The sequence below is a fragment of the Oryx dammah genome, unplaced genomic scaffold (genome assembly GCF_014754425.2).
Source record: "Oryx dammah isolate SB20612 unplaced genomic scaffold, SCBI_Odam_1.1 HiC_scaffold_11, whole genome shotgun sequence".
NCBI classification, from domain to species: domain Eukaryota; kingdom Metazoa; phylum Chordata; class Mammalia; order Artiodactyla; family Bovidae; genus Oryx; species Oryx dammah.
Window position 1 is genome coordinate 24,037,411 of NW_024070195.1, and position 27,889 is coordinate 24,065,299.

The 27,889-nt window shown below is 50.1% G+C and overlaps 2 protein-coding genes across 4 annotated transcripts; both read left to right on the forward strand.

Annotated features, from left to right (window-relative positions):
• The first annotated feature begins 9,712 nt into the window (after window positions 1-9,712).
• Window positions 9,713-21,499, forward strand: C2 (complement C2). 3 transcript variants are annotated; one of them, XM_040250333.1, is made up of 18 exons: window positions 9,713-9,900; window positions 10,057-10,266; window positions 10,818-11,003; window positions 12,734-12,907; window positions 12,988-13,086; window positions 13,277-13,410; window positions 14,486-14,624; window positions 15,242-15,382; window positions 16,174-16,263; window positions 19,148-19,288; window positions 19,413-19,507; window positions 19,599-19,710; window positions 19,828-19,993; window positions 20,105-20,181; window positions 20,316-20,407; window positions 20,583-20,709; window positions 20,868-20,917; window positions 21,055-21,499. In XM_040250333.1, the coding sequence occupies exons 1-18, from the start codon at window positions 9,855-9,857 to the stop codon at window positions 21,223-21,225; spliced, it is 2,250 nt and encodes a 749-aa protein (XP_040106267.1). In that variant the 5' UTR covers window positions 9,713-9,854; the 3' UTR covers window positions 21,226-21,499. The 3 variants fall into 3 exon arrangements, with proteins under 3 accessions (XP_040106267.1, XP_040106268.1, XP_040106266.1); XM_040250334.1 differs by lacking the exon at window positions 20,316-20,407 and having other exon boundaries at window positions 9,728-9,900; XM_040250332.1 differs by having other exon boundaries at window positions 9,740-9,900; window positions 19,828-20,181.
• Window positions 21,500-21,505: 6 nt separating this feature from the next.
• On the forward strand, window positions 21,506-27,887 carry CFB (complement factor B). The gene is made up of 19 exons (XM_040250331.1): window positions 21,506-21,585; window positions 21,978-22,100; window positions 22,197-22,430; window positions 22,864-23,049; window positions 23,195-23,368; window positions 23,590-23,691; window positions 23,795-23,931; window positions 24,190-24,328; window positions 24,628-24,759; window positions 25,033-25,134; window positions 25,227-25,364; window positions 25,827-25,924; window positions 26,059-26,176; window positions 26,389-26,542; window positions 26,647-26,723; window positions 26,919-27,019; window positions 27,118-27,250; window positions 27,326-27,375; window positions 27,687-27,887. The coding sequence occupies exons 1-19, from the start codon at window positions 21,558-21,560 to the stop codon at window positions 27,831-27,833; spliced, it is 2,373 nt and encodes a 790-aa protein (XP_040106265.1). The 5' UTR covers window positions 21,506-21,557; the 3' UTR covers window positions 27,834-27,887.
• The last annotated feature ends 2 nt before the right edge of the window (window positions 27,888-27,889 follow it).

Consider the following 27,889-nt stretch of genomic DNA (forward strand, 5'->3'; position numbering starts at 1 on the left):
ACTAAGATCCCACGAGCTGCCAGGTGCAGCAAACAAACAAACAAACAACTCTTTCCTTTCCCCACACCCCATTTACCAGCCCCCACCCATTCTCCTCAGAGGCAGCTTTCCTATCCACTTTCCTGTCAACCTTTCCAGAGAAATTTCACACGCATAAAATGCAAATACAGTTGCATTCTCTGTTTCCTCCTTTTTGCAGAAATGGTGGCATCCCAGACACACAGTTTGGAATGTCTACTGAGTTAAAACGTATGTGTTATATTACATATAATATCTTGAGACATCCCACTTTGCAGGTACAGACAAACCTTAAGCTTTCAGAGACAGCAGAGTTTCCATTTTCCAAACCACTGACTACTGTGTGTCAGTCTAGGGACACGGGTCAATCTCAAACTTTTCCTCTTGGTCACAGTGAATGCTGCAGTGGATACTTTGTACCTTACCCTTCCACACCTGTAGGGGAAAGGACCCTCTCATTTTGTCAGTCCTACTTTAATTTTCAGAGGTATCCTTAAGGGCAGGGTGTGATAGGTGATAAAATATGGTGAGTAAGGTTATGAAACAGCTAATAATTTTTTCAAGCTGAACCTGAGATTCCAGGCTGTCTTGAGGCAAAGACTGACTTCCTTCCCCTATCCTGGAACAGGGGCCAACGGTGGGGGCATGAGGAGCTCTGCTGGGGTATGACATTTCAACTGCGTCTGGCAGGAAAGCAAGGCATGGATGCCTGTCCTTTTACACTGGAAAGTACTCTCCCTGTCCCTTGGTAGTACTAGGGGTGGCGGCAGGAGGCTGGCCATTTTTGAACCCCCGGGCTGCCCTTTTGGTGGGAGGGACCTCGTATCCAGGGCATAGATGGATCACCCTCCCTGCACCCCTGGGAAATAGAGGAAAACATTAGAGGCATTTTGAAGGAAAAGGCAGAGGAACTGGGCTTCCCCAGTGGCTCAGATGGTAAAGAATCTACCTACAATGCAGAAAGACACGAGTTTGATCCCTGGGTTGGGAAGATCTGGTAGAGGGAATGGTTATCCACTCCAGTACTTTGGCCTGGAGACCCCATGGACAGCAGAGTCTGGCAGGCTACAGTTCATGGGGTGGCAAAGATTCACACTACTGAGCGACTAACATTGGCAGAGGAACTACAGTTAGTTCTCGCCTCCCACCAAAGCTCAGTCCAGACAGGGGACCGGAGGTGGAGGTGATGAGAGAGGAGCCAGGGAGGTTGCAGGCAGAGGCCATCCCACTCCTGCCTTGCATTTTTCTAGATGATCCCTGAGTACACGGGCCACGATCATCACCTTCTCACCTGGGCTATGCAGGGCAGCCTCCCCAAAGGTGGCAAGAAGTAAAAGTAGGGAGAGTGACATGCACACCGCCCCCCTCAAGACTAGGAGGCCCCAGAGGGGTGGGAGGACGGGGTGAGGTAGGGGCTGTAATGTGGGAGACAGGCACACTGCAGAGCCCAGGCCAGGCTGTTCCCAGAGACTGATGTGGCCCCTTAGAGAGCTCAGGGACAGGCTGTTTGTTTCTTGGGAGGAGTGTGTTCCACCCTTGCTTAATTCTCAGGAATTGCTTGTGCAATGGATGGGTGAGGAGAGAAGATTCAGTGTCCCGACCTAGAGTCTGAACTGGCAGGGTAGCCTCTGGGTGCAGGGGTTTGGGGGATCCTGGGGATGGGGGAGAGGCCAGGGACTGGGCATTACCCTTCTCTGAGGCTCTAAAGATAATTTATGTAAAAGGGTTCTCAAGGTCACAGTTGGGCAATTGGTTCAAAGTAAGTAGGTTGGTGCATGCTAGGCCAGGGGTGGTTGTGTGTCTAGTGCTCTAACACTAGTGTGTGCTAGAGGAAGAGGGTGGGGTCTGACCCAAAGTAAATATTTTTATTAAACAAGAAATGGAAAAGGACTTCCCTGGTGGTTCAGTAGTTAAGAATCTGTCGGCCAATTCAGGGAACAAGGGTTTGATCCCTGGTCCGGGAAGATTGCACATGCCCTGGGGCAACTAAGCCTTGCACCGGAACTACTGAGCCTGGGAGCCCAACAAAGAATAGCCCAACTCGCTGCAACTAGAGAAAGCAGGCAGAAATTAAGACCAACTGCACAAAAATAATAAATAAATGTATATATAAAAACAAAGCAATGGAAGGAATAGAAACCAAAAACAATTTTGTTGCCAATCTAAAGGAACCTGGAGGGACTTCCCTGGTGGTCCAGCGGCTAAGACTCATGTTCCCAATGCAGGGGACCTGGGTTCAATCCCTGGTCAGGGAACTGGGTCCCTTATCCTGAGAGCCAACCTGTTGTGGCCAAATAAATAAATATTTAAAAAAAAATTTGGAGTGAGGCTATGGCTAGGGAGAAGGTTCTGCTGGGTGTAACCTGGAGTCTGGGGTGTAACCATCAGTCTTGACCTCACTCCTGGTGCTCATTGTTTCAACAGCTCTGAGGACCCTTCCTCTGGGAAGCATGAGACAATCATGCACGTAACTAGAAGGCAGTACAGCCTGTGGACGGGTCTCGTAGGAATTTGGAAGACTGAGAGAGCTCCCTGGAAGATATGGGGTTTGAGAAAGATGGAGGCATTTCAAGAGAGAGGGTAGTAAGAGGCAAGCGCTTAGGGGAGAGAGGGCTGGGGAAGATATAGGGCAAGGGGGTGGGGATGGAACTGGGACTTGAGGGAGGTTTGGGCAGCTCAGAAGATGCTAGGAAGAAGCACCAAAGCACAGGGTCTATGAGAGTAGACTCAGGGTACCGTCTTGTTTTGAAACCAGCTCTACCACTTAGTGAAAGTGTTAGTTGCTCAGTTGTATATGACTCTTGCGACCCCATGAACTGCAGCCCACCAGCCTCCTCTGTCCATGGGATTCTCCAGGCAAGAATGCTGGAGTGGTTAGCCATTCCCTTCTCCACGGGATCCTCCCAAGCCAGGGATCAAACCTGGGTCTCCCACATTGCAGTCAGATTCTTTACTGTCTGAGCCACCAGGGAAGCTTCACCACTAGTACCCCAGCAAATCTGGGGCACATCATTTAACTTTTTTTTTTTCTCCTATTTTTTTGGCTGCACCACATGGCATGTGGGATCTTAGTTCCCCAACCAGGGATTGAACCCGTGCTCCCTGAAGTGGAAGCTCAGTGTCTTAACAACTAGGTTGAGAGTGAAGTCCCTCATTTAACATTTCTGTGCCTCAGTCTCATTTGTAAAGCAGTAAAGAGGATAATGATAAAACCTGTGACTTAGGTTTATTGTGAAGATTAAGTGAGCTCCTACTTACAAAGTATTTAGAATAGTATGTGGCACATAGCAGTTTCCCGTTAATTTATCTTCTTCTCTTAGAAGCACCCCCAGACAAGGATTCAAGTGTAGAGAGTACATCAGGGAGATGGTTCCAGGAAACATGGGTCGGGGAGTAGGGAGGTAGGAAAGGGAAGGAAAGAAGCCAAGGCAGAATGTGTTATCTATCTAGTGATTTCGAATTGTTGGCAAGTGGTGGTTAAGAACCCTGGAGTTGCTGACTATCAGTTATTCCATGGCGGGGCGTGAGCAGGCTGGGATGGGTACATCCCCATCCCATGCACTCACAGCCTGGGGGCTGCTTTCAGGGGGCCCTAATTCTTTGGCAATTCCAGTTTCTATGCACAGATGGGACAGGATACCTGAGAAACCCTCAGACAAAGAGATAGAAATCTTGCTGTCATTGGCATGACCTACTAGTGAGACCCAAGGGATGTGAGAGGGGCAATGATGGAGCCGTTGCAAACACAAAGTGACTCATGGGTTTGCTTATTTTGTTTTGTCTGCTCCCCAAAGCATGTGGGATCTTAATTCCCTGACCAGGGACTGAACCACATGCCCTCTGCAGTGGCAGTAAAGGGAAGTTGAGTAATACTGAATCCTCAGCTGAAATCACACAGCAAGCTTTGAACCAGGATAGGTCAGCTCTTTTCCCAAACGAGGGGTTTATCTGGAAGTGGGACTCAGCTCTGCAGTCATCCTGGAAGTCTGAGGGTGGCAGATCCTGGAATCTCAAGTCCATGTCTGAGTGTCAGGACTGGACGAGGAGTAGATGGTGGCCAAGTGGAGAGGATACTACAGTAGCTCTGCCTGTCTTAACAACCAGCCAGTTTTTCTAGGAAAGTTTCAGTTGTGAGGTTCTGAGCTCCCTATGGGACTAGTAAGGCATCCTGAGAGGCCATCATTTCCTTCTTCTAACCTGTGTATTGCAAATGAGTTGCAGAATATGGATGTTGCTTTCTTGTCTTTGGAACTGGTCTCCTGGAAATAGATATTAGACGCCTTGGACTGATGAGAAGAAATGTGGACAAAATAGAAGAAGCTGACGGGAATGGAAGGTCTGTCATTTTATTTACCTCTTTTCTGGGCTTCCCGGGTGGTGCTAGTGGTAAAGGACTCGCCTGAAAATGTAGGAGATATAAGAGATGTGGGTTCAATCCCTGGGTTGGGAAAATCCCCTGGAGAAGGACATGGCAACCCACTCCAATATTCTTGCCTGGAGAATCCTATGGACAGAGGAGCCTGGCAGGCTGTGGTCCATAGGATCGTACAGAGTCAGACATGACTGAAGCGACTTAGAACGCACACACCTCTTTTCTCTCATCTGAAGTGAACATACAAGTTGCATTTGCGAAGCATTTTTTAAAATATTTTTTTTAAAGCACTTCACCAGACACAAGATCAGCTGGTACATTTAAAAAAAATAATTTTTATCATCTTTTGACCATAGTGTGCAGCATATGGGATCTTTGTTCCCCAAACCGGAGATCAAACCATGCCCCCTGCAGTGTAAGCGTGGAGTCTTAGCCACTGGCCTTCCGCAGGAGTTTCTTGCCAGGTTTTTAATGGTGCAATTAATAGACAAGCCACTTTCATCTAAGGGGGTCTACTGAAAAGCTACGTAGAAGCCTAGAGAGGGGAATAAAGATCAGGAGTCTTCAGACCCAGAGTATCTCAGATCATGGCCCTTCCACACTGGGCTTGGGCCCAAAGAGAACTGGACTAACAAATCAGCTCTGGTGGCCGGTTTTCCTTTGTTCACCTTGATCTGTCACCATGCAGAGTGATGCTCTGGCAGTTTCCCATCAAAGTTGACCCCCTCTTGCATATTGCTTCTTGTCTTCCCAAATCCATTCTCAGCTTATATAGTATCAGAGTTCTAGCTGAGCTCATGATAGACAAACCAGAGGCCACATTTCCCAGCCTCCCATTTAACCGAGTTTTAGCCAATGGACTATGAGTGGAAGAGTTGGGTGAATTTCCATGAATTGTTACTTGCCCCCTACTTCTTTCATGCACTTCTTTAGAGCTGGAATGCAGACTTGATGGAAATCTGTTTCAAGCACACAGACAAGAACAGTTATCAGTGGTTATGGCAGAGCCATGAGATGGAAGGAGCATGGGGTCCTGAATGATCCTGATGAGCAATCCTGTCCTGCCAGCCAGGGCCACCCTTTCCATATCACCTTGTCTGCTTACACTGAGGCTCTTCTTTGAGAGAAAAGTAAACTTCCATCTTATTTAAGTCACTATATTTTGGATTGTCTTTATTACAACAGTTTAGATTATGCCCAGATAAACACATGTCAAAGTTGTTGCCTTTGGCTCTCATCTTGATTTCTGGCTAAGAATAAGGGTTAGGTAAAGGTTTTGCTGGAGAAACAAAAGCTAGAATAACATTGGTTTAAATGGTCTCAGCATGAGTTCTGGGGCAGTTATGAGAACCCTAGAGGACCGGGGAGCAAGATTTCTGGAGCTTTGTTCCTTCCTCATTCCCAACATGACTTCCACCTTGTGGTCTAGGGTGGCTGTTCAGATATTTACTAGTCTGCCTGTATTCCAGTGGGTGGGAAGTGGAAGAGAAAAATTGAGGAGCACACTCCTTTCTCAAAAGCATACTCCATGGGTCCAGCGAAAAACTTGTGAGTTTTATGACTTAAGAAAGAAGGGAGAGTGGATTCTGATACACTCTGCAGTTTATTTAACTCAACAAATTCTGAGAGAAACTCATGAAAGAAAGGCCCTTTCTTTTCAAGACAGCTATTACATACGAGCTAGGTAGATGTATCGGAGAAGGCGATGGCACCGCAGTCCAGTACTCTTGCCTGGAAAATCCCATGGACAGAGGAGCCTGGTAGGCTGCAGTCCATGGGGTCGCTAAGAGTCGGACACGACTGAAGAGACTTAGCAGCAGCAGCAGGCAGATGTATCAATATTTTTCTGCTTGGGCTGCCATAAAATAAACAAACAAAAAAGAACCCCACAGACTGGGTGGCTTAAACAAAAATTTATCTTCTCATAGTTCCAGAGATCAAGGTGCCCCTATGGTCAGTTTCTGGTAAGAGCTCTCTTCCTGGTTTGCAGGCAGTCCTTTGCACGAGGGCAGGAGGGATATACGTGTGTGGAGAGAGAGAGAGAAGAAAAGGAGGAAGGGAGAGCAGAAGGAGGGAGGGAGAAAAAGCTCTCTGGTGTCTCTTCAAGGACTTAAGCCTATTGGATCAGGGTCCCATCCTTACGACCTCATTTAACACAAATAACCTCTTTACAGGCCATGTCATCTCCAAATATAGTTACATTGGGGGTAAGGTGTTAAACACACATTTTTTTGGAAGGGGCTCTAATTCAGTCCATAGCAGTAGCTTTAAGAGGCACCCATAACTTAGTGGTTTAAGTATACAGAGTGAGGATTCATGATGTCCTTATAATAACCCCCTAATCTTCATTTCCACAGTGGTTTGCAAAATATGGCCGCAAATCTCTCTTATTCCAGTGTGCATGCCTCTTTGCAAGGTGACTTGCCACTCCTCACATCAAGAGGTGAAGTTTCCCCCACTTGTAAACCTGGATAACCTCGTGATCTGCTGTGACCAATGGGATGTGGTGGAAGTGATGTTGCGTGACTTCTAAGGATAGGTCTCAAGAGACTTAGCAATGTGTGCTCTCGATCTCTTGTAATGCTGTTCTGAGACTGCCATGCTATGAGGGGCTATGGGTGATAGACCAAGGGTCCTGCTGTTACCCACTGAACTTAGCCCTCAGCTGACTGCAGTTGTGAGGGTGAGCCCAGGCCAGAACCATGTGGCCAACCAGCAGAATCACGAGAAACAAGAAATCATTTATTTAAGCCCCTAAATTAGGGGTGGCATCTTTTTCCCTGCAGTGGTAATGCAGTGGGTTAAAACAACAAGGGTTTATTTTTTTGCTCACATTGCCTATCTGCCAAGGGTCAGCATGGGTTCTGCCCTGGGTGTTACCCAGGGGTCTAGGCTGATAGAGCAGTCTTCTCAAACATTGCCATGAAGAGGGAAAGAACACGAGGAAGACTGCATGGGCTTACAAAGTTTCCATCTAGAAGTGAGGTGTTAGTTGCTCAGTCACGTCTGACTCTTTGCAACCCTGTGGACTGTAGGGTTGCAGTCTCTGCCAGGCTCCTCTGTCCATGGAATTCTCCAGGCAAGAATAGTGGAGTGGGTATCCATTCCCTTCTCTAGGGGATCTTCCCGACCCAGGGATCAGACCTAGGTTTCCTGCATTTCAGGCAGATTCTTTACTGTCTGGGCCACCAGGGAATCTAGAAGTGGTACATGTCATTTACAGTCATGTTTCACTGGTCATTCCCTTCTCCAGGGGATCTTCCCGACCCAGGGATCAAACCTAGCTTTCCTGCATTTCAGGCAGATTCTTTACCGTCTGGGCCACCAGGGAATCTAGAAGTGGTACATGTCATTTACAGTCATGCTTCACTGGTACCACTGGTAGAGGTCAAACCTACTACATGATAGAAAGGAGACAAAGCCAGAACATCTCTAATACTATGACTCTGAAGGTAGTTTTTTCCTCTCTTGTAAAAATCTGAGCAGGTCAGCAGGACTGGTATAACATCAACACAGATTCAGAGACCCAGGCTCCTCTGTCTGTTGACTCTATTATCCCCAGGATATTGCTCTTGAATCACCATCAGGTTCATATTCCCGCCCATGGGAATGGGGGTCGGCGTGGGGAGAATACTCACCTTTTACTTGGAAGTTACACACATCAGTTGTACTCACATTCTATTGCCAGAATCTTGTCACCTGGACACTAGCTGCAAAGGAAGTTGGGAAATGTAGTCTTTAGCTGGGTGACTGTGTGTCCTGCTAAACATCTCTTACTGTAGGAGGAGGGAGAGCAGGTACTGGGTACAGAGGGAGCACCTGCAGCTCGGTCACAGCAGCAGTTTTGGGACTGCAACACCGGGGGTGTCAGTCTTCCTGCATTCAGTCAATTTTGTCCAAGGAACTGATTTTGTGTATGTTCACTTGTGTACACGTATTTCTGAGCAGTTATTTGTAAATCAAAAGAGTTTTCATAAACTTAAATGATCACTTCAGAGATGTTTCATCTTCATCTTTGACTAATCTTATTTACTTACATCCCACATTCTTCCAGTTCATTCAACTCTTGTTTCTCTGTCAGCTCCACCAGTTCCAGCACTGTGCACACTCCTCTACTCAAAGGAGCTCAAAAAGTGGGATGAGTTTGAAGATGTTTTAGAGGAAAGGAGGCATGTCAGTGACTTGAAATTTGCAATGATCCACACCTCTTGTCTATAAGGGAATTACTCCTTGTAAGCCAAGTGATATTAAATGTAGTGTTCTCAGTTCTGAAGACATTCATTATGTATTTAAACAGGTGGTGGTAGTGGTAAAGAACCTGGTGCCAATGCAGGAGACCTAAGAGATGCGAGTTTGATCCCTGGGGTTCCAAACAGTCACACACGACTGAAGCTACTTAGCACATACCCATTGTTTGATGAATATTAAAGACTTCTGTGGGGTGGGGAGGCTAACACAGTAGCTCAGAGTTTCTTTGCTTCCTGCATTTCATACAAAATGCACATTGTAATTAAAAATTTTATTTTTCTTAATGGCTGGTAATTTAATATCTTTTTCTTTTGCTTTTAATTTTATTTATTTTTTGGCTGCATCAAGTCTCCACTGAGGCATGTGGGCTCAGTAGTTGTGGTGGCAAGCTTAGTTGCCCTGTGGCATGTGTGATCTTAGTTCCTCCTCAAAGGATTGAACCCGAGTCCTCCGCACTGGAAGGCAAATTCTCAACCACTGGACTACCAGGGAAGTCCCTTGCACATTGCAACTTAAAGGCACATTCCAAATCTAAAAATATTTTCACTTCTTTGAATAATCAACCCGGATTTATTTTTTATAAGTTGGGGAATTTTTATCTACTGGACTTTCCTCAAAAATGTTCTCAACCTTTTTCTTGTCTCTAAGTGTTGATTTCATTTTTATCCCTAAGGGAAGAAAAAGATGGTGAATCCTCCTAGGCATCAAGAATTTTTAAGACAATTAGTTTAATACCTTGGGGGCTTATGTTGAAGAAGACAATACTAACCTAGGCTCTGAGGAAGTATTTGTAACATCCACTTGGGAAAACCCAAAAGAAAACCGAAACTTTACTTAAATAAAATGTTTTGCAATCTCAGTTGGTTTGTGTGCTTTAGACTACTCATGTAAGAGTGTGTGGGTACGTGTGTCTGAGAGGCAGCGGCGGTTGGGGAGCAGTGGGCATAGCCTGTGGTGCAGATCGACTGACTCTAGGGATGTGTGGAGACTAGTGAGACAGGGCAAAGCTTTCACCCCCTCAGCTCAGCCCCTAGTCCCTGATTATGCTTCCCTCACCCCCACCCCCAACAAGGGAACATTCCCCCTTGCCACTCCCTAGTTTTCTTTCTCTGGCAGCAGACGAAGCAGCTGCTGAGCCAGTTCCAGTTTTCGGGAAGTCAGATGACCTTTTCCCTCTCCAGGTTCTCTGCCTGTCCCTGCCCCTGAGGTAGACACCATGGATCCACTGATGGCCGTCCTTTGCCTGCTGCCCCTGTACCCAGGTAGGAGCAGGGGAGAGGGGATGCTGGGGTCCTGCGGGGCCGGGCTGGTGCCACCAGAGTTTCCATGTGTCAAACGGACAGCCTCTTCTGCTTTCCTTTTCTCATCCGTGCCTTCCTTCTCTGCTGCATTTCTGAGTCGTGCCCCCATGCCCGCAGGTTTGGCTACAGCCACGCTTTCCTGCCCCAAGAACGTGAACATCTCTGGTGGCAGTTTCACCCTCAGCAACGGCTGGAGCCCTGGGAGTATCCTCACCTACTCCTGCCCCCTGGGCCATTACCCGTACCCGGTGGCGACAAGGCTGTGCAAGAGCAACGGACAGTGGCAAATCCCGAGATCCACTCGGCTGACAAAGGCAACCTGCAAACGTGAGGCTCCCTGCCAGCGGCCACCCTGGGGACTCCTATTTAGTTTACTCAGCATGGGGCTTAATGTGACCCAAGGGTGGCAAAGCTCCTTTTCCACAGGGCTTTTCAAAATAGCAAGGAAATGTCTACTGCCCACAGCAAGGTGTTGAAGGCAGGCTATGATGGAGATTGTGGGGTACTAAAGCCAAGGATGATGTTTAGAGGTTTTGACAATCTGCCGCACGGTACTGACTGTTCAGAATGGATGCCATGTGTCACCCCTCTAGTTACCCACTCCTGGGACATCGGAGAACACCAAAGGAGGGACTGGGGTGGTCATAGTCCTCACGGGGCTGAGAGAAGTAACCGTTTTTAAATCTATTAGATTGAACTATGTGAAATTGCTAATATTCAACCAATTGTCAAAAGTAGCAATTTCACAGGTATCCACCTAATATTTTGACAAGCAGCTGGCTCTTGCCATACCTCCAAGCTGAATATCACCCACTTTGGTGTCCAGTCCACGTGTCATCCCTCCATCCCTGTATTATCATCCCCTTCTCTCCCTCCAGCTGTTCGCTGTCCAGCTCCCGTTTCCTTTGAGAATGGTGTGTACATCCCACGGCTGGGGTCCCACCCGGTGGGCGGCAATCTGACCTTTGAGTGTGAGGATGGCTTCACCCTGCGGGGCTCAGCTGTTCGGCAGTGTCGCCCCAATGGCATGTGGGATGGCGAGACGGCCGTGTGTGACAATGGTGGTGAGTGTCCTGACCCATGGCTGCATGGGGGCAGGGGTCTCCCAGGAGCCCTGGAGCCAGATATGTGCCCAGGGAGCATGTGTGGGGTCAGGGACCAGGTGTTTCTGGTGCCACAATCATAATCCTAGATTTTGGTCAATTGAGGTCTATAGTCACACATCTCCAGCCTGTTAGGCTCTTGGCTCAAGAAAGTCGGTGTTAAGGTTTGGGTCCAGCATCAAGGCTGCAAATGCTCTGTCCAGCTTTTCCCAATGCCTCCAAGCCAGGCTGGTACCTGCTCCCCATGGGCTGTTGCCGGGAGGATGTGATGAAGGCAATTAAGTGCTGTGCTCAGCTGCCTTGCCTCTGGAGCCAGTCTGAGTTCCAAGCCCAGCTTTGATTTTGACAGCCTTTGGGGAGGTTATTTAACCTCTCTGTGCCTCAGTTTTCACATCTGTAAAATGGAAACGGTGAGAATACTGACTGCAGGGGGTTGCCATGTGGATCAAATGAGTTGCCTGTGGAACAGCTCCTGGAATCTGCTGAGCACCACATATACTTTTGTCATGGTGATTACTGCCCTTGTGAGAGCTTTAGGGAGGTGCTCTGCTTGACAGAAGTCGGGGTCCTGGGATTCCCTGGAGCTACACAGGTTTTAGCCTGTAGGTTTTAGGAGCTTCCTAGATCACAGTTCTAAATACATGATACAGAGGACTCAGAGGTCACGAGGCGGTAGGACTGTATCCTCACCTGGAGCCCAGCTGCTGGCTTTCTAGTCACAGCCTTGATTCTTTGACAACAGCCATTTATTCAAACATAAATATAATTCATTTGAAAACTGAGGTTGAATCTATCTAAAGTGTGCAGATTTTAAGTATTCACCAAAACCAAGTGTCCATCATCTCAGGAGGCTCCTTCCTATCCCCTTCCACAAGGTAACCCTCTCCTGACTTGTATCTCCATAGATTCGTTTAGCTTATTCTTACACCTCATAGAAGTGGAATCAGACAGACTGTGCTCTTTCGCATCTGGTTTCCTTTATTCGACATTCTGCCTGGGAGATTTATCGACGTTTCCCTGTGTATCAGCAGTTTGTTATTTTTTTATGCTGTGTAGTTCCATTACATACATACATACATACATACATATGTATTCTCTTGTTGGTGAGCATTTGGCTATTTCTAGTTTTTGGTTATTGTGAGTAAAGCTCTATGAACACGCTTATATGTGACTTTTGGTGCACTAGACACTCATCTCTCTTGAGTATGTTATCTGGGAGTGGAGTTACTGGGTCACAGGCTGGCATTCGTTGTCTTTTAGTAGAGTCTGCAAACAGTTTCTCGATAGATCAGCAGCTCTGGTTGTCCTCTGACACCTGGAATTGCCCATCTTTTTAATTTTAACAGTTCTGGTGGATGTGTAGTGATATCTCATTGTTTGCAAATGTTCTCTGTGGAGGGGTAGCTTTAGCCGCCATCTTCCCTGAGGTTCTGGTATGGTACTAGCAGAGACCCTGGGTTGGGATTGGGATGTTTTAGGTGGCCACTGAGGCCACAGAGTTCTAAACCTTTTCCCTAATTCAGGTTTTTCCATCTGCACCCCTGGGAAGCACAGGTATGATGTCTCCCAAGGGAGAGGCCAAGGGACCCGCAGAGGCTCTGAGGGTTTCCAGAGGAGGAAGAGCCTGGGAGAGGGTGGGCCAGCCGGGTCCGGAGTCCCTGCTCACCTCCATCTTCCTTTGTTCTTCGCAGCCAGTCACTGCCCCAACCCGGGCATTTCTGTGGGTGCAGTGCGGACTGGGTCTCGCTTCGGCCTTGGAGACAAGGTCAGATACCGCTGCTCCTCGAATCTGGTGCTGACAGGGTCTGCGGAGCGCGAGTGCCAGGACGACGGGGTCTGGAGTGGGACGGAGGCCATCTGCCGCCGTGAGTAGCAGCTCTGACCCTGCGGACACTGCTGGGCCCCGATCCCCGGGCCCAGCTGACCCCATCGGCTCTCCCCACAGAGCCCTACTCCTACGACTTTCCTGAGGATGTGGCCCCCGCCCTGGGCACCTCCTTCTCCCACTTACTTGCAACCACCAATCCCATCCAGCAGAAGAAAAGTGAGCGCTTGAGGTGGGCGTGGCAGGGGCGGGGCAAGCTTGGGGGCGGGGCAGGAGCTTCCTGTGGGCTCACTGGGGCTGAGCTGACTGGAGGCGGGGCAGAGGGGTTTGCAGAGGGGTTTGATCGCCTTGGCTAGAGAGCAGGTGGGCGGTGGAGGTCTGAATCGTCCCCCTTTCACATTTCTCCCAGAAAACTTGGGCCGCAAAATACAAATCCAGCGTTCCGGTCACCTGAACCTCTACCTGCTCCTGGACGCCTCTCAGAGTGTGTCCAAAGATGACTTCGAAATCTTCAAGGACAGCGCCTCCCACATGGTGGACAGGGTCAGGAAATAGGAGCTGGAGGATATCGGCTACCTTCCTGCACTGTCTCTGTCTCCTTCCCTTCTCAGAATCCCATTCCCAGCCCGCTTCCTCCAAGAAGTCTTCCCAGATTATACACATGCCATGGATCATGAATTTAGAGGATACAGTTTTTCATTCCACAAACACTGTTGGGGTACCTACTATATGTCAAGCACTATTCTGGCTCCTGGGAGACCACAAAGATGAATGAGGCTGAGATCCCACTTTTCAGGAATTCTAGAACAGTGGTCTTCACAAAGGGGTACCCCAAAGAGTCTGTGGGGGTGTGTGTGGCAGGAAAATACTAGTAATCATGTGGAATAACTGTAATTTAACTGAAATGAAGAACTTAATATTTTCCTTTTAAAATGTCAATCTTTTCTATACATTTTAAAATGCGTACAATATATCTGAACAGTGATACACTTCATGAGTATACTTTATAAATACATATACTTATATTGAGGTATGTGCTCAGAATGTTTCTGCTGATGGAATGCATGAACAGAAGAGTTTGGAAACCCCTGGTTTACATTTCTTGCCAGGACTTTGCTTGGGAATTGTGCTTTTCACAATAGTTTTTGTAGATAAGTGTTTTCCCTCCCTGCTCCCTTGGAAAGAAGGCAGCTTTTGTGCTCCTTAGTTTCTCTCTTCAAATGTAAAGTTACGTGATCCACTAAGCCATGAGGCAATAAAATGCTACAGGCAAGTGCTGATAGGTTTGAATTCTTCCTCCATCTTTCACCAGTGGTGTGATGGGGGCAAGATAACAAGTCTCAGCATCCTCATCTACATAATAGGGACCATCAAGACCCCTCACATCGTTGATATGAGGATTAAATGCAGAGTGAACCTGTCAAACAGAGGAGAGGACCAACAACTGTCAGCTTCCTGGCTTCCTTAAGCAGCCACATCCCAGGAAGGGATTCTCCATGGGCCTTCACTCTGTCGATCTCTGTCTAGGCTCTCTGTCTCCTCCAGGGCCCATTGCTGGCTCTCTTACCATCTTCTTTTTGGTCTGGGGGCCCTTCACCCTCTCACTTGCCCTTCACAGATCTTCAGCTTTGAGATCAAGGTTAGTGTCGCCATCATCACTTTTGCATCAAAGCCCAAAATCGTCATGTCTGTCTTGGAAGACAGATCCCGGGATGTGACTGAAGTGGAGAACAGTCTGAGAAATATCAACTATAAAGGTATGATGCCATCAAATGAAGGTGATGGGAGTGGGAGCAGAGGATGAGCTCTCTGTGCCTGTAGGTTCTGGACAAGTTCGAGAGAGAGACCTCTTGGTGGCATTCAGATCCCATGGTTCTGGGCCTAAGGTTCCTTAGATTGAGGTGGCTTCCAAGTCAGGCTCATGGTTGGGGAGTTGCAGCTCCTATCAACACGTGGCTTGTTCACACGTGCTACGTGTCCAAAAGCATTGTGCAGGTCTTCAGCTCCTCCCTGAACCACATAGTCTGGTTTTCACAGTCTCCTCATTATGCCACCTGGGAGCTCATTATGAAACTACCTGGGTGGTAGGTAGCAGCTGGTTAAACAATCCACTTTCTTTGGAAACCTCATCTTCAAATTCTGGGATTTTAGAATGACCTTTAATGCTGTTATGCAATGAGCATTTCTAAAGAGAAAGGTTTGAAATGTTTGAACGGGAAATGATGCCAAATCTCTAACTGAATATCAAAGGTCTATCTTTATCAAATCAAATGATAATTGCATTTCCAGTGTTTGGGGAAAATAAAGTGATTCCCTTCTCCCAGGTGGTAGATAGAAAGTTTCTAAGAGAACTTTTCATCTTCACATATTCCAGACCATGAAAATGGAACTGGGACCAACATCTATGAGGCCCTCCATGCTGTCTATATAATGATGAATAACCAAATGAATCGGCTCCGTATGAACCCAGTGGCCTGGCAGGAAATCCGACATGCCATCATCCTTCTGACAGATGGTAGGTATTGTTTTCTCTGTGAGTGAGCCTGGCACTGTGGAAGGAGCAGCAATTTGGGGTCAGAAGATCTGCCTTCTGGCTCTCCCTCTGCTATGTCAGGCCTTGGTTTCTTATTTCTAAAGTAGAAACAATGTTGATGATGATGGTAATGACAACCACGACAATTATTGATAATGGAAGTTGCCCTCTTTTCTGTATATAGTTTGTTCGTTTATTTTTTGGCTGCACCGCATGGCATGTGGGTCTTAGTTCTCCGACCAGGGATCAAACCTGAACCCCTGGCAGTGGAAGTGCAGAGTCTTAGCCGTTGGTCCTCCAGGGAAGTCCCCTTACACAATTTTTATGAAGAGCAATAAGTACCTTGTGTAAAAGTGCTTTATTATCGTGTGTTCGTTGTTGCCACCTGGGAGGTCACCTAGCAGGAGCTGGGTGGGAGGTGTGCAGCAGTGATGTTGAGGTTCATGGATGAAAGGCATATTGGGTGGTGGATCAGGGCTTTGCCATTTATCTTGATTTTTCCCAAATCACACAGCTCCTCTAGAAATCAGATTTCGTATCTATAACATGAGGAGACCCACACTTACAGGGGCTGCACGAGAATCAAATGAGATAAAGTATTAAGATGCCCCTGACCCAGTGCTAAGGACTTTCTGTGAAGAATGTATCTAGAAACTCCAGCAGGGAGTGTAAGTGTTGAGGCTCCCGGGGTGAATGCCTCTCTACTTCTCCAGGGCTGAGGGGATTGTGCTGCACCCATCTTAATGAACAATTCTTTTCCCTCCTTGATCCAGGAAAGTCCAACATGGGCGGCTCTCCCAAGGTGGCTGTTGACAATATCAAAGAAGTCTTGAACATCAACCAGAAGAGGAAAGACTATTTGGGTGAGCCTCTGCACCTGCCCTGCCACAATCTGTGCTCTCTGCAGAGGACCCAAAGCCCACAGCCAGGAGTTTCAGCATCTTGGCTGTATTTCTCTGCATTTCATTTTTTGGGGGCGGGGATTGCACTGTACACAGCATGAGGGATCTTAGTGTCTTGACAAGGGATCAAACCTACACCCCCTGCAGTAGAAGCACAGAGTCTTAACCACTTGACCGCCAGGGAAGTCCTCGGCTGTATTTCTATCGAGACCCCAGGCTGTGTTGTTCTGTATGCAGTCAGCCAAGGATCACACTGAAGAGTTTGTAGTCAAACTACAAACCTTTGTGGTTTCAACCTTGAGTTCATCTTTGATTGGCTGTGACCATGGGTCGTTTCTTTTCTTGTAAGGAGGATAAAGGACAAGGGCCTACCTCAGGCCAGTAAGGGCAAATGCTCAAACATTATCTGGTGCAGAGAAACTCACGTGTGCAGGGGTGGTGACCACCACCACCACTGTCATCACCGTCAATGTCGTTTTCATTCACCAGCTTTTGTTCCACAAACCTCTCCAGGAAGAAAAGGTCTGGAATCCTCGTGGGGACTGTCTCTGGCCTTTTCTCCATTAGTGCAGTTAACTAAGGCTTTGGTAGTTGCAGTCTCTAAAAGAACAGTTCCTCTAATTCAGATAAACAAAAATTGCTCTGACCTTTGACCAGAAGAGAACTTCAAAGAGAAGTGCTCCAGATAAGGGGTAGCAGCTGGTTTTGAGGTCCCAAGTTTTACTTACTTCCCCCTTGGGTTCTCTCTTTTCTGCTCGTGCTACCCACTCCACCTGCCCCTTGAGGGTAAGCAGACTTCTTTGGGAAAACCCTTGCCTAAGGAAGGCAAAATCCAAACTTCACTCCCTAACTCCTTAGCATCACTGGGCCAGAGTTAAATGCTTGAAAACACCTTCTTAAAAAGAGGCAGGAACCTCAGGGAAACAGAGAAAACACATTGCTATTGTTCAGTCGCTCAGTTGTGTCCGACTCTTTGCAACACTGTGGACTGCAGCATGCCAGGCTTCTCTGTCCTTCACCATCTCCTAGAGCTTGCTCAAACTCATGTCCATTGAGTTGGTGATGCTATCCAACTATTTCATCCTCTGTTGTCCCCTTCTCCTCCTACCTTCGATCTTTCCCAGCATCAGGGTCTTTTCCAAAGACTCAGCTCTTTGAATCAAGCTGCCAAAGTATTGGAGCTTCACGTTCAGTCCTTCCAATGAATATTTAGGACTGATTTCCTGTAGGATTGACTGGTTTGATCTCCTTGCAGTCCAAGGGACTCTCAAGAGTCTTCTCCAACACCACAGTTCAAAAGCATCAATTCTTCAGCGAAAACACAAGGGACGTGATAATCGTCCAGCTCCCACTGTAACTGCATAAAAGGACTATGAGTGGTATAAAGGGTGGGAGAAGGCTAGACTTGGTGGCCACCCTGGGGCAGTTCTGACTAGCACCCACACTGGCTCAGAGGTTGGTGTGGATGGTCGTGTGGATCCAGGTCCTCCAATGGGAAGAGGTGGCTTCAAGCCCTTCTCCCAGAGCCATTTTGTAAGGGATGACCAGATCTGAAGCTGCGCCTCGATGCTACATCATGAGTTCTTTTTCATTCAGTTATTCATTTAAAATTCCTCACCGAGAGCCTCTTTTGGGCCAAGCACCACTCTAAGAATACAGCTGTAAACAAACAGAGGAAAATGCCTGTTTTGTGGGGCTGTCATTCTGGAAGAGGGCGATATATTAGTTTCTTAGGGCTGTGGCAACAAATGGTACAAATTTGGGTGGCTTGAAACAACAGAGATGTATTCTCTCATGCTCAGGAAGTAGGAAGTCCAAAATCAAAGTATCAGCAGGGCCGTGCTCCTGCCGGAACCTCCAAGAATCCTTCCTGACCTTGTCCAACTTCAGGTGGCCCCAGGCATTCCTTAGCTTGGGGTTCAGTTAAGTCGCTTGCTCAGTCGTGTCCGACTCTTTGTGACCCCGTGGACTGTAGCCCACCAGACTCCTCTGTCCATGGGATTCTCCAGGCAGGAATACTGGAGTGGGTTGCCATTTCCTTCTCCAAGGGATCTTCCCGACCCAGGGATCGAGCCCAGGTCTCCTGCATTGCAGACAGACGCTTTAACCTCTGAGCCACCAGGGAAGCCAGGATTACCCAATCTCTGCCTCTCTTCACATCACTGTCTTCCCTTAAGGTATCTCTGTGTTGGTGTTCGGATTTCCACATTCTTGTAAAGGCGCCAGATTTGTCTTTCCCTCCCTTCCCGCATCCAGCAAGACCTCACTTTAACTGATTGTATTGCAAGGACACTATTTCCAAATATATATGAGCATATTCACAGGTCCTGGGGGTTAGGACCTGAACATACCTTTCGAGAAGACACAATTCTACCCATTCCAGGCATTACAGAAAATAAATAAGGAAGCCATATGGCACAGTAGAGGGTGACATGCACTGAGGTATAAAATTAAGCAGAAAAGAAATCGAGATGTCTGGGTCATTGTAGTTTTACACAAGGAGGCCACAGCAAGCCTCCTGCGATGATGGTGACATTTGAATCAAAGCTTAGAAATGTAAGTGAGGCATGTGGAAAGCCTGGGGTAGGTGTGAACCAGGCAGGGACAAAGCTCGTGCAAAGGCCTTGAGGTGGGAGTGTATTTCAGGAACTTCAAGGAGGTTGTGTGACTGGAAGAAACTGAAGGGGAGGAGTGGTAGGAAATGAGGTCAGATAGGTAGTGGAGGGGAGCGGAGGGCATCCCGCTCTTGCAGGGCTTCGTGGGACACAGCGAGTTCCCAGATGCAGCCTCCTGTGCTGCAGGAGAGCCACTCACTGTGCGATTCTGCTAATTCCCTCCCCCTCAGACATCTATGCCATCGGTGTGGACAGCCTACAAGTGGACTGGAAAGAACTGAATAACCTGGGGTCCAAGAAGGACGGCGAGAGGCACGCCTTCATTCTGAAGGATGTGCAGGCGCTGAGCCAGGTCTTCGAGCACATGCTGGGTGAGTGCACTTCCCCCTCTCTGGAGGGGGTGGCCAGTGTGGAGCCGGCTGAGGGTCCCAGGATGGCACCCGCTCACAGTGCCCCTCACCGGCCTCCAGCACCATCTGCTCCTCACACCCACAGACATCTCCCAGCTCACAGACCCCATCTGTGGGGTAGGGAACATGTCTGCCAATGCCTCTGCCCAGGAGAGGACACCCTGGCACGTCACTATTAAGGTACCCAGAAGGAGGGATGGGGCTTGGATCCCAGAGGGGGGGCCACGAGCCAGAGACATAGCAGTCCCCGAGATTCCCTGTCCCCCTGCAGCCCAAGAGCCAGGAGACCTGCCGGGGAGCCCTCATCTCTGACCAGTGGGTCCTGACAGCCGCTCACTGCTTAAGCAATGCCGAGGACAGAACACTGTGGAGGGTCAGTGTGGGTAAGGAAGGGCCCACACCAGATTCCCGATCCCCTGGGCAGAGCTCCCACCCCTTGTTCCCAGCCTCTGGCCCCTTCAGGAGCCCTGGTCCAGCCTAATCTGCTTCTTTGTTTCCAGGGGATCCCAACTTTCAGGGGAGCAAAGAATTCCAAATTGAGAAGGCAGAGATCTCCCCAGGCTTCAATGTCTTTTCCAAGAAGAATCAGGGAATCCCGGAGTTCTATGGCGATGACATTGCTCTGCTAAAGCTGACCCAGAAAGTGAAGATGTCCACCCATGCCAGGTGCCGGAGTCTGGGATGGGAGGGCACCCTCTATAGGGGAGGGTGTCCTGGGGAGCTCTGGAGGAGGGGCCACCAAGGATGGGCCTCTGTGACCCTGGTCCTTCTCCTCAGGCCCATCTGCCTCCCCTGCACGGTGGGGGCCAACCTGGCTCTGCGGAGACTCCCAGGCAGTACCTGCCGAGACCACGGTGAGCGCTGGACTCAGGGTGCGAGAGGGACTGGCACCAGGGCTTGGGGGGTGATATCATAGGCTGTGCTGCAGTCCCCAAGTCAGGATGCTGGGTAAAGGGACCAGCACTGACATCCTTGTTCTTGACTGCAGAGAAGGAGCTTCTGAACCAAGTGAGCATTCCTGCTCATTTTGTGGCTTTGAACGGAGATAAGCTGAATATTAACCTCAAGACAGGGTCAGAGGTGAGGGTCTCAGGTTCTGGATGCTGTTGAGGGTGGGAATGGGATTTCTCTCTGCATCCTCTAGCTCTGGCTGCTTTCTCTCTCTGACCCCAAGTCATCCCTCCTTCTGGGCCTAGCAAGCTCTGCCCTGGGCTCACTCACTCCATCCTTCTGTCCTCTTCCGCCCCTCCTGCAGTGGACAAACTGTGTCAAGGTCGTCTCCAAGGACAAAACCACGTTCCCCAACCTGACAGATGTCAGAGAGGTGGTGACAGACCAGTTCCTATGCAGTGGGACCCAGGGGGACGACAGTCCCTGCAAGGGTGAGCCCCTCCTCCACCCACTTCCCACCCCCAACCCCCACCCTCGAGTCCGGATTCCCCAGGGGAAGGCCACCGGTGTCCCTTGTGGCCAGCATGCACACCCCGATGCAGCGGTGATGGTTGGCAGGATGACAGTCTCTGTCCCTCCTTTCTGGTAGGAGAATCCGGGGGAGCAGTTTTCCTTGAGCGGAGACTCAGGTTTTTTCAGGTGAGAAGGGAGAAGTTCGCAGGACTGGAGTCATGGGATCTTGGCCTTGTTGGGGGATGAGGCAGGCCTTTGAAGGACCTAAGGAGGTCGGGGCTGGGACAGGGGAAGCCCACCACTCCAACCTTTCCCTCTTCTAGGTGGGCCTGGTGAGCTGGGGTCTCTACAACCCCTGTGGCAGCTCCAGTAAGAACTCCCGCAAACCTGCGCCCCATGGCAAGGTCCCGCGAGATTTCCACATCAACCTCTTCCGCCTGCAGCCCTGGCTCAGGCAGCATCTGGAAGGCATCCTGAACTTTGTGCCCCTCTAATCTTGGCCACCGAGCCCTCTGCTGACCTGCCAGGACCTGCTGTCTCTCCAGTCTCCTACCTCTGAACACCACCCTCAGCCTCCATGACCCATCCGCAGTCCTTGCTCTGAACACATCCCCTTCTCCAGGATCCTGGGACAGAGGCATATCCACACTAGGGAATCCCCGGCACTCCTGCCAGTGCTGACCCCACCCTCTGCTGTACTTGGCTCACTCTCCTTCCCCTTACACAGGAAATTACCCAGTTATGAAATTAATAAAAAGCCAATGATCCCCACATCTGTCTGTGCCTCTGCCTAGGGGTTGGCCTGGGAGGGGAGAGAAAGGCCAGAATGATTCCAGGAACCGCCAAGAAGGCAGGTCAGAGACCTTGCTGGACAAACAGTGGCTGAACTCTGCTCCAAAACAGAGTCAGCAGGGGGTGTGGGGGGGTGCGCAGTGTGGGCTTTATATCTAGTCCCCAAGGGGAGGTCTGGGCTTGTTGAGCAGGACCAGGGGCAGAGAGGAGGTGTTGACTGGCAGAGTCCTGGACCTTGGGAAGCCGAAGGTGGAGTTTTTGCAGTTTCTGTTTCCTTGATTGGCAGCTCAGTGGGGCCCTCCCCGCTTGGACATTCCGGAAAGTGATGTGGGTAGGGAGGGTGGGGTGAACAGCAGGTGCCAGAACAGGATTACATAAAAGGCTGGAGGTTGTGGGGGGCAGGGGAAGGGAGTGTGACCAGGCTCAGGTCTAAAGTTTCAGCTTGGCCATCAAGCCAAGCAGACTTGCAGCAGAAGCCAGGAGAGGCCCTCCTGCCCCCAGCCCCTGGTCACCATGAGGATTGGTCACAACCCCCGACTCTGCCTGGTACCCTTGATCCTGGGCCTCTTGTATGGAGGTAAGTGAGATCACAGCCCCCCTCCCTCCACTCCTGCTTCCCCCACGATCTGTCCTCGGCCTTGTGAGGCTGGGCCTCATCAACTTTTCTCTTTAGGTGTGGGCATGACACCACTGCCTGAGGCCGGGCCCCAAAGCCCCTGCTCTCTGGAGGGAGTAGAGATCAAAGGTGGCTCCTTCCGGCTTCTCAAGGCGGGCCAGGTGCTGGAGTACTTGTGTCCTTCTGGCTTCTACCCATACCCCGTGCAGATTCGCACCTGCAGATCCACAGGGTCCTGGAGCACCCTGCAGACTCAAGACAGAAAGATTGTCAAGAGGGCTGAATGCAAAGGTTGGAGGGCAGTGAGGATGGGCATGGGCCGGCTGTGGGATGGAGCAGGTGGCAGCCAAGGTCCAGACTTGAATAAGTCTAGGCTTGAGTGGAGACCAGGCAGGCTGAAAAGTTGGGCTGAGCACGCGTCAGAGCTGAGGGAGGGCTGGAGGTGGGATGGAGAGAGAAGGAAGGGGAGCTAGACTTTACTAAGCATTTACCCTGTGTCAGGCAGCCCTGGCAGTTCAAAGAACACTTAGAAATGGGGAGGAGGGAGCAGCAGTACTCCTTATGGGTGGAGGTTCCTCCAGGGGTCGAGGGTAGTAGCTATCCTGTGGGGCCCAGAAGTTATATTTCTCAGAGACAGGGTCCCTGAGACCAGAAGGGTTATCCTAAAGGGCAGCCCTTCCCTTCCAGTAACTTCTACTTGGTTTCCACCTCCTTGCCCCCAAAGCAATTCGCTGTCCCAGACCACAGGATTTTGAGAATGGGGAGTACTGGCCCCGCGCTGCCTACTACAATTTGAGCGATGAGATCTCTTTCCGCTGCTATGATGGCTACACTTTTCGGGGCTCTGCCAATCGCACCTGCCAAGGGAATGGTCGGTGGGATGGGGAAACGGCCATCTGTGATGATGGAGGTGAGAACCGTCCCCCCTGTCCACAACAGCTCCTTTTCCCTGACCACCTGCAGCCTGAGGGACCAGTGCGACAGCTCTCGGTGCTCTTCCTTGCCTTTTGCGCCCCAGGCTTTGGCCCTCACCAGTGTGTCTTACACTTCTGCAGCGGGGTACTGCCCCAATCCGGGCATCCCCCTTGGCACGAGGAAGGTGGGCAGCCAGTACCGCCTTGAAGATCGTGTCACCTACTACTGCAACCGGGGGCTCACTCTACGTGGTTCCCAGCAGCGAACATGCCAGGAAGGTGGCTCTTGGAGTGGAACGGAGCCTTCCTGCCAAGGTGACCCTTATTTACCTGTACCCTCAAGTCAGACCCTGCTCTCCCATCCGCACATCCCCTCAGGAGCACATTGCCCTCTCCCGCTGCCACCATCCAGCTCCTTCCTCCCTTCTAAATCTCCCTGAAGAGCTTCTGAGCCCTTCCCGCCCTAGAAGCCCACCACCTCCTGTCAGTGTCCCTGACCCTCCCAGACATTTGACGTGCTCTCTGACCTCTCCCAGACTCCTTTATGTACGACACTCCTGCAGAGGTGGCCGAAGCCTTCCTATCTTCCCTGACAGAGACCATAGAAGGAGTTGATGCCGAGGATGGACACAGCCCAGGTTTGAAGGCAGAGGGGAGGCGGGGCAGGGAGTTGGGCGTGGGGTGGAGAAGGGGCAGGAGACCTATTTGTTCTGGAGCCTGAGCCTCTCTGATGGCATCCAGGGGAACAACAGAAGAGAAAGATTGTCCTAGACCCCTCAGGCTCCATGAACATCTACCTGGTATTGGACGCATCAGACAGCGTGGGGGCCCACAACTTCACAGGGGCCAAGAACTGTCTCAGAGATTTCATCGAGAAGGTGGGGCCCCCTCCCCTTGAAGGTGGGAACTCCCAGCCCCTCTGAGCCACAGGGTCCCAGAAAATCTCCAGGTCCCATTGTGTCCTCCTTTCCTTTTACTTGACCTTTAACTTGGACTCCTCCATGACCCCAGGGTGATGAGTCAGTCCTTGAGTCTCTTACTAAGGACTTTTCTATCTGTCTCAGCCAAGCTGCTGAATTCTCCCAATCGTATATTCTACTTTTGATGCTGTGACCTATTGCTTCCCTTGCCCACAGGTGGCAAGCTATGGGGTGAAGCCAAAATATGGTCTAGTGACATATGCCACAGAACCCAAAGTTTTGATCAAAGTGTCTGATTCAAAGAGCAGCGAAGCAGACTGGGTCACAGAGCAGCTCAACCGAATCAACTACGCAGGTCAGAAGTCAGGGAAGGGTGGGAGGTTCACTTTGGGGTCAGAGAGGTCTGAAGTTTCAGAAGTGCTGTGGGGAGGGTGTAGTGAGACGACGTGGTGAGGCAGGGAGGACTACGTTTTAATCCACGGTTGGACAGCAGGGTCATTGGAAAATGGGGTTTGGTGGGAACCCTTTGGAACTGAGAGGGGTACTTTGTTGTCAAAGGGAAGACAGATGTGGGATGCCAGTTGCTGCCAGACCTCTGGGGTCAAGGATGGCTTGGGAGACCAGGTGAGGTGATAACATCTTCCCTGTTTACAGATCACAAGTTGAAAGCAGGGACCAACACCAAGAGGGCTCTCCTGGAAGTGTACAACATGATGAGCAGAGAAGTAAACAACCTCAAAGAGACCTGGAACCGCACGCGCCACGTCATTATCATCATGACTGACGGTAAGAGGGGCTTTTCTCCTGCCTGACTCCCCACCCTCTCAAACCAGCTCGTGGCCCCGAGTCCACACTTAGCACCAGACTTGTGGCTGGGGGATGGCGTGCTGCTCTTCCTGTGCCTTTACAAGGAGGGACCCTCCACTCCGTGATCTCTCACTCATGATCTCCTCCCCAACCTGCTCACTCAGCCCTGTATGTCATTCCTTCCAGCCTCTTTGTCTTCCTGGACCCTCTTCCTTCATGTCTTCCCACCCTCATGGTCTGTCTCTCCTGCAGGTTTGCACAACATGGGTGGGGATCCAGTCACTGTCATTCACGATATTCGGTACTTGCTAGACATTGGTAGAAATCGCAAAAACCCCAGGGAGGATTATCTGGGTGAGTTTTACTGCCTAGGACCCAGCACCCCAGTTTATTAGCTTCTTGCCTGTGCCAGGGCCAAGACACTCACTCTGTTTTTTCTCTCTCAGACATCTATGTATTCGGGGTTGGACCTCTAGTGAACCAAGAGAACATCAATGCTTTGGCCTCCAAGAAGGATAAAGAGCAACACGTGTTCAAACTCCAGGGCATGGAAAACCTGGAGGATGTTTTCATCCAAATGCTTGGTAGGAAGCTATGGAAGGCTATAAGGAGATGGTCAGGAAACTCAGCTCTCCCCAGACCCCTCAAGGTCACTCATTCTTCCACTCCTCCTAAAGCCCTGAAAAGTCTGGAAGCCCTTTCTCTCCTCCTCTACCTCCAGGTCACTATTCTTGCTTCTTGGTACTTGCCACTCCCTGATCTCAGAATCATGAGTTCTGAAATGATGCAGACACCTTTCTCAAGTCCCTCCTTTTACAGATATGGAAGCTGGGGCCAACAGTGGTCAAGAAATGGCAAGTTAGCAGGAGTTGGGCCTGAAAATGCCCAGGTGTCTGAGTTTAGTCTCATGATTCCAGTGGTTCCTTGCCTTCTCTTCCCTCTTTTGGGCATCTGCTCCCCACAGACACACTGGCGTTCCTCCCCAAGACAGCTGCCATTTGGGAATGAACTGCCCTAGCTTTTAGCACAATCTCCTTTCTTGCCAGATGAAAGCCGGACACTGGGTCTCTGTGGCATGGTTTGGGAGCACAAGGATGGTACTTCCTACCACAAGCAACCATGGCACGCCAAGATCTCAGTCATTGTAAGTGCAGTGTCCTGGTGGTGGGAAGGGGAGGGGAAGTCAGGGTGAAATAAAGGTCAGAGGAAGGGCAAGGCAGTCTTGGTCAGACTGTGATATTTGTGAAAGCTGAGCTTTCCCTCTGCTGCTGCTCCCAGCGCCCTTCGAAGGGGCACGAGAGCTGTATGGGTGCTATCGTGTCTGAGTACTTCGTGCTGACGGCCGCACACTGTTTCACTGTGGATGATGAGAAACACTCAATCAAGGTCAGCGTGGGTAAGGATGCAACCCATCCATTCTGAGCTTCTGCAGTGCCCTCTGGGCAACACTGCCTCCAGGGCCCACTTTCCACCTGTCCTCATCGCAGCCCTTCCCTTGCATGCTGGACCAGTTAGGGATGGGGAAGATTTGGGTCAGGGATGACATGCAGGCAGGAGGCTGCCGACACAGACATCGGTGGTCTAGAGGGACCCCCTCTCTTACTTCAGGAGTTAAGAAGCAGGAGTGGGAGGTAGAAGAAGTCCTATTTCATCCAAACTACGACCTCAATGCAAAAAAAGCAAAAGGCATTCCTGAGTTTTATGACTATGACGTGGCCCTCATCAAGCTCGCAAAGAAGCTCAAGTATGAGACCACCATCAGGTGAGCCATCTGGATTCCGAGAGAAGAGGCTGGGAGAGGCAGAACTGAGACGGAAGCAGACCCAGGGTTCACGATCCTTGAATTTCCCCATCTCTCCTCAACAGGCCCATTTGTCTCCCCTGCACTGAGGGATCGATTCAAGCCTTGAGGCTTCCAAGGTCAACCACGTGCCAGCAACAGAGTAAGACACGTTCAGGGAGAGCAGCTTGTAAGGGTGAAGTTCTGAGACAAGGACGGGATGAGGGGGAGTAGAGGGAGAGCAGGTGATGCCCTGCCCAGCCACCAGCTCACAGGAAGGAGGGGAGGGCCACTCGATAACAAGCATGAGGTTGGGAGGGGAGAGTGCTGCAATGACCCAGTCTATCCATCTGTAAAGTGCAAGAGCTACTCCCTGCCAAGGACATCGAAGCTCTGTTTGTGTCTGAGTCTAAGAAGATCCTGACTCGGAAGGCAGTCTACATCAAAAATGGGGACAAGGTGAGGAAGGTGGGATCCTGAGGTCCTTAGGGCCCAGTTCTTCCTAAGCAAGCTTTGTTCCTCATGCCTCTCTCCACACTTCCCCATCTCACCTACAGAAAGCCAGCTGTGAGAGAGACGCTCTACATGCCCCAGGTTATAACAAAGTTAAGGACGTCTCTGAGGTAGTCACCCCCAGGTTCCTCTGCACTGGAGGTGTGGCTCCCTACGCTGACCCCAACACTTGCAAAGGTGAGAGAAGGCTCTTTGGTTGTGATGTGAGTTCTGAGGCCTAAGTCTTTGCCTACAGCATCTCCTCCCCTGCAGGTGATTCTGGTGGCCCCCTGATTATTCACAAGAGGAGTCGCTTCATTCAAGTGAGTCTTCTCTTTCCTCTCTCTGGAGAGATGCTGAGTGGTCAGCGTGGGCCCCAAAACAAGAAAGCTCACTGCATGTGGCTGAAAAGAGGTGGGGCGTGGGGCAGAGCCTGCCTCACCTTCAGACTCTTCCTTGAACTGGCCAATTTAGGGCCATGTGTCTGGTCTGTGTGCCAGGGGACAGAACTGAACTGGGGCCCTAGTCTAGTCCTCCCAGGTCAGGTCAGTTCAGGTGCAATTGGCGGTAGTTGTGCTTCCTGGGATTAAGGAGTTCTACCAAATGATTCCTGGCAACCCCTCGCTCTTTCCAGGTTGGTGTGATCAGCTGGGGCGTCGTGGACGTTTGCAAGCGGCCACAGCAAGTACCTGGTTATGCTCGAGACTTTCATATCAACCTCTACCACGTGCTGCCCTGGCTCAAGGAAAAACTCAAAAATGAGGATCTGGGTTTTCTATAAGGGGTTTCCTGCTGGAAAGGGGCATGAGACCAAATTAAAACAGCTTCGACAACACC

What these genes read in the sequence shown, in the direction of transcription:
- C2 (XM_040250332.1), top strand. Translation starts at nt 9,855, where the DNA reads ATGGATCCACTGATGGCCGTCCTTTGCCTGCTGCCCCTGTACCCAG. An exon ending in CCTCCCACATGGTGGACAGG is followed by an intron (nt 13,411 to 14,485) that starts GTCAGGAAATAG and finishes TGCCCTTCACAG; the next exon opens with ATCTTCAGCTTTGAGATCAA. An exon ending in GAGAAATATCAACTATAAAG is followed by an intron (nt 14,625 to 15,241) that starts GTATGATGCCAT and finishes CACATATTCCAG; the next exon opens with ACCATGAAAATGGAACTGGG.
- CFB (XM_040250331.1), top strand. Translation starts at nt 21,558, where the DNA reads ATGATTCCAGGAACCGCCAAGAAGGCAG. An exon ending in ACATCAAAAATGGGGACAAG is followed by an intron (nt 27,020 to 27,117) that starts GTGAGGAAGGTG and finishes TCTCACCTACAG; the next exon opens with AAAGCCAGCTGTGAGAGAGA. An exon ending in TGACCCCAACACTTGCAAAG is followed by an intron (nt 27,251 to 27,325) that starts GTGAGAGAAGGC and finishes CCTCCCCTGCAG; the next exon opens with GTGATTCTGGTGGCCCCCTG.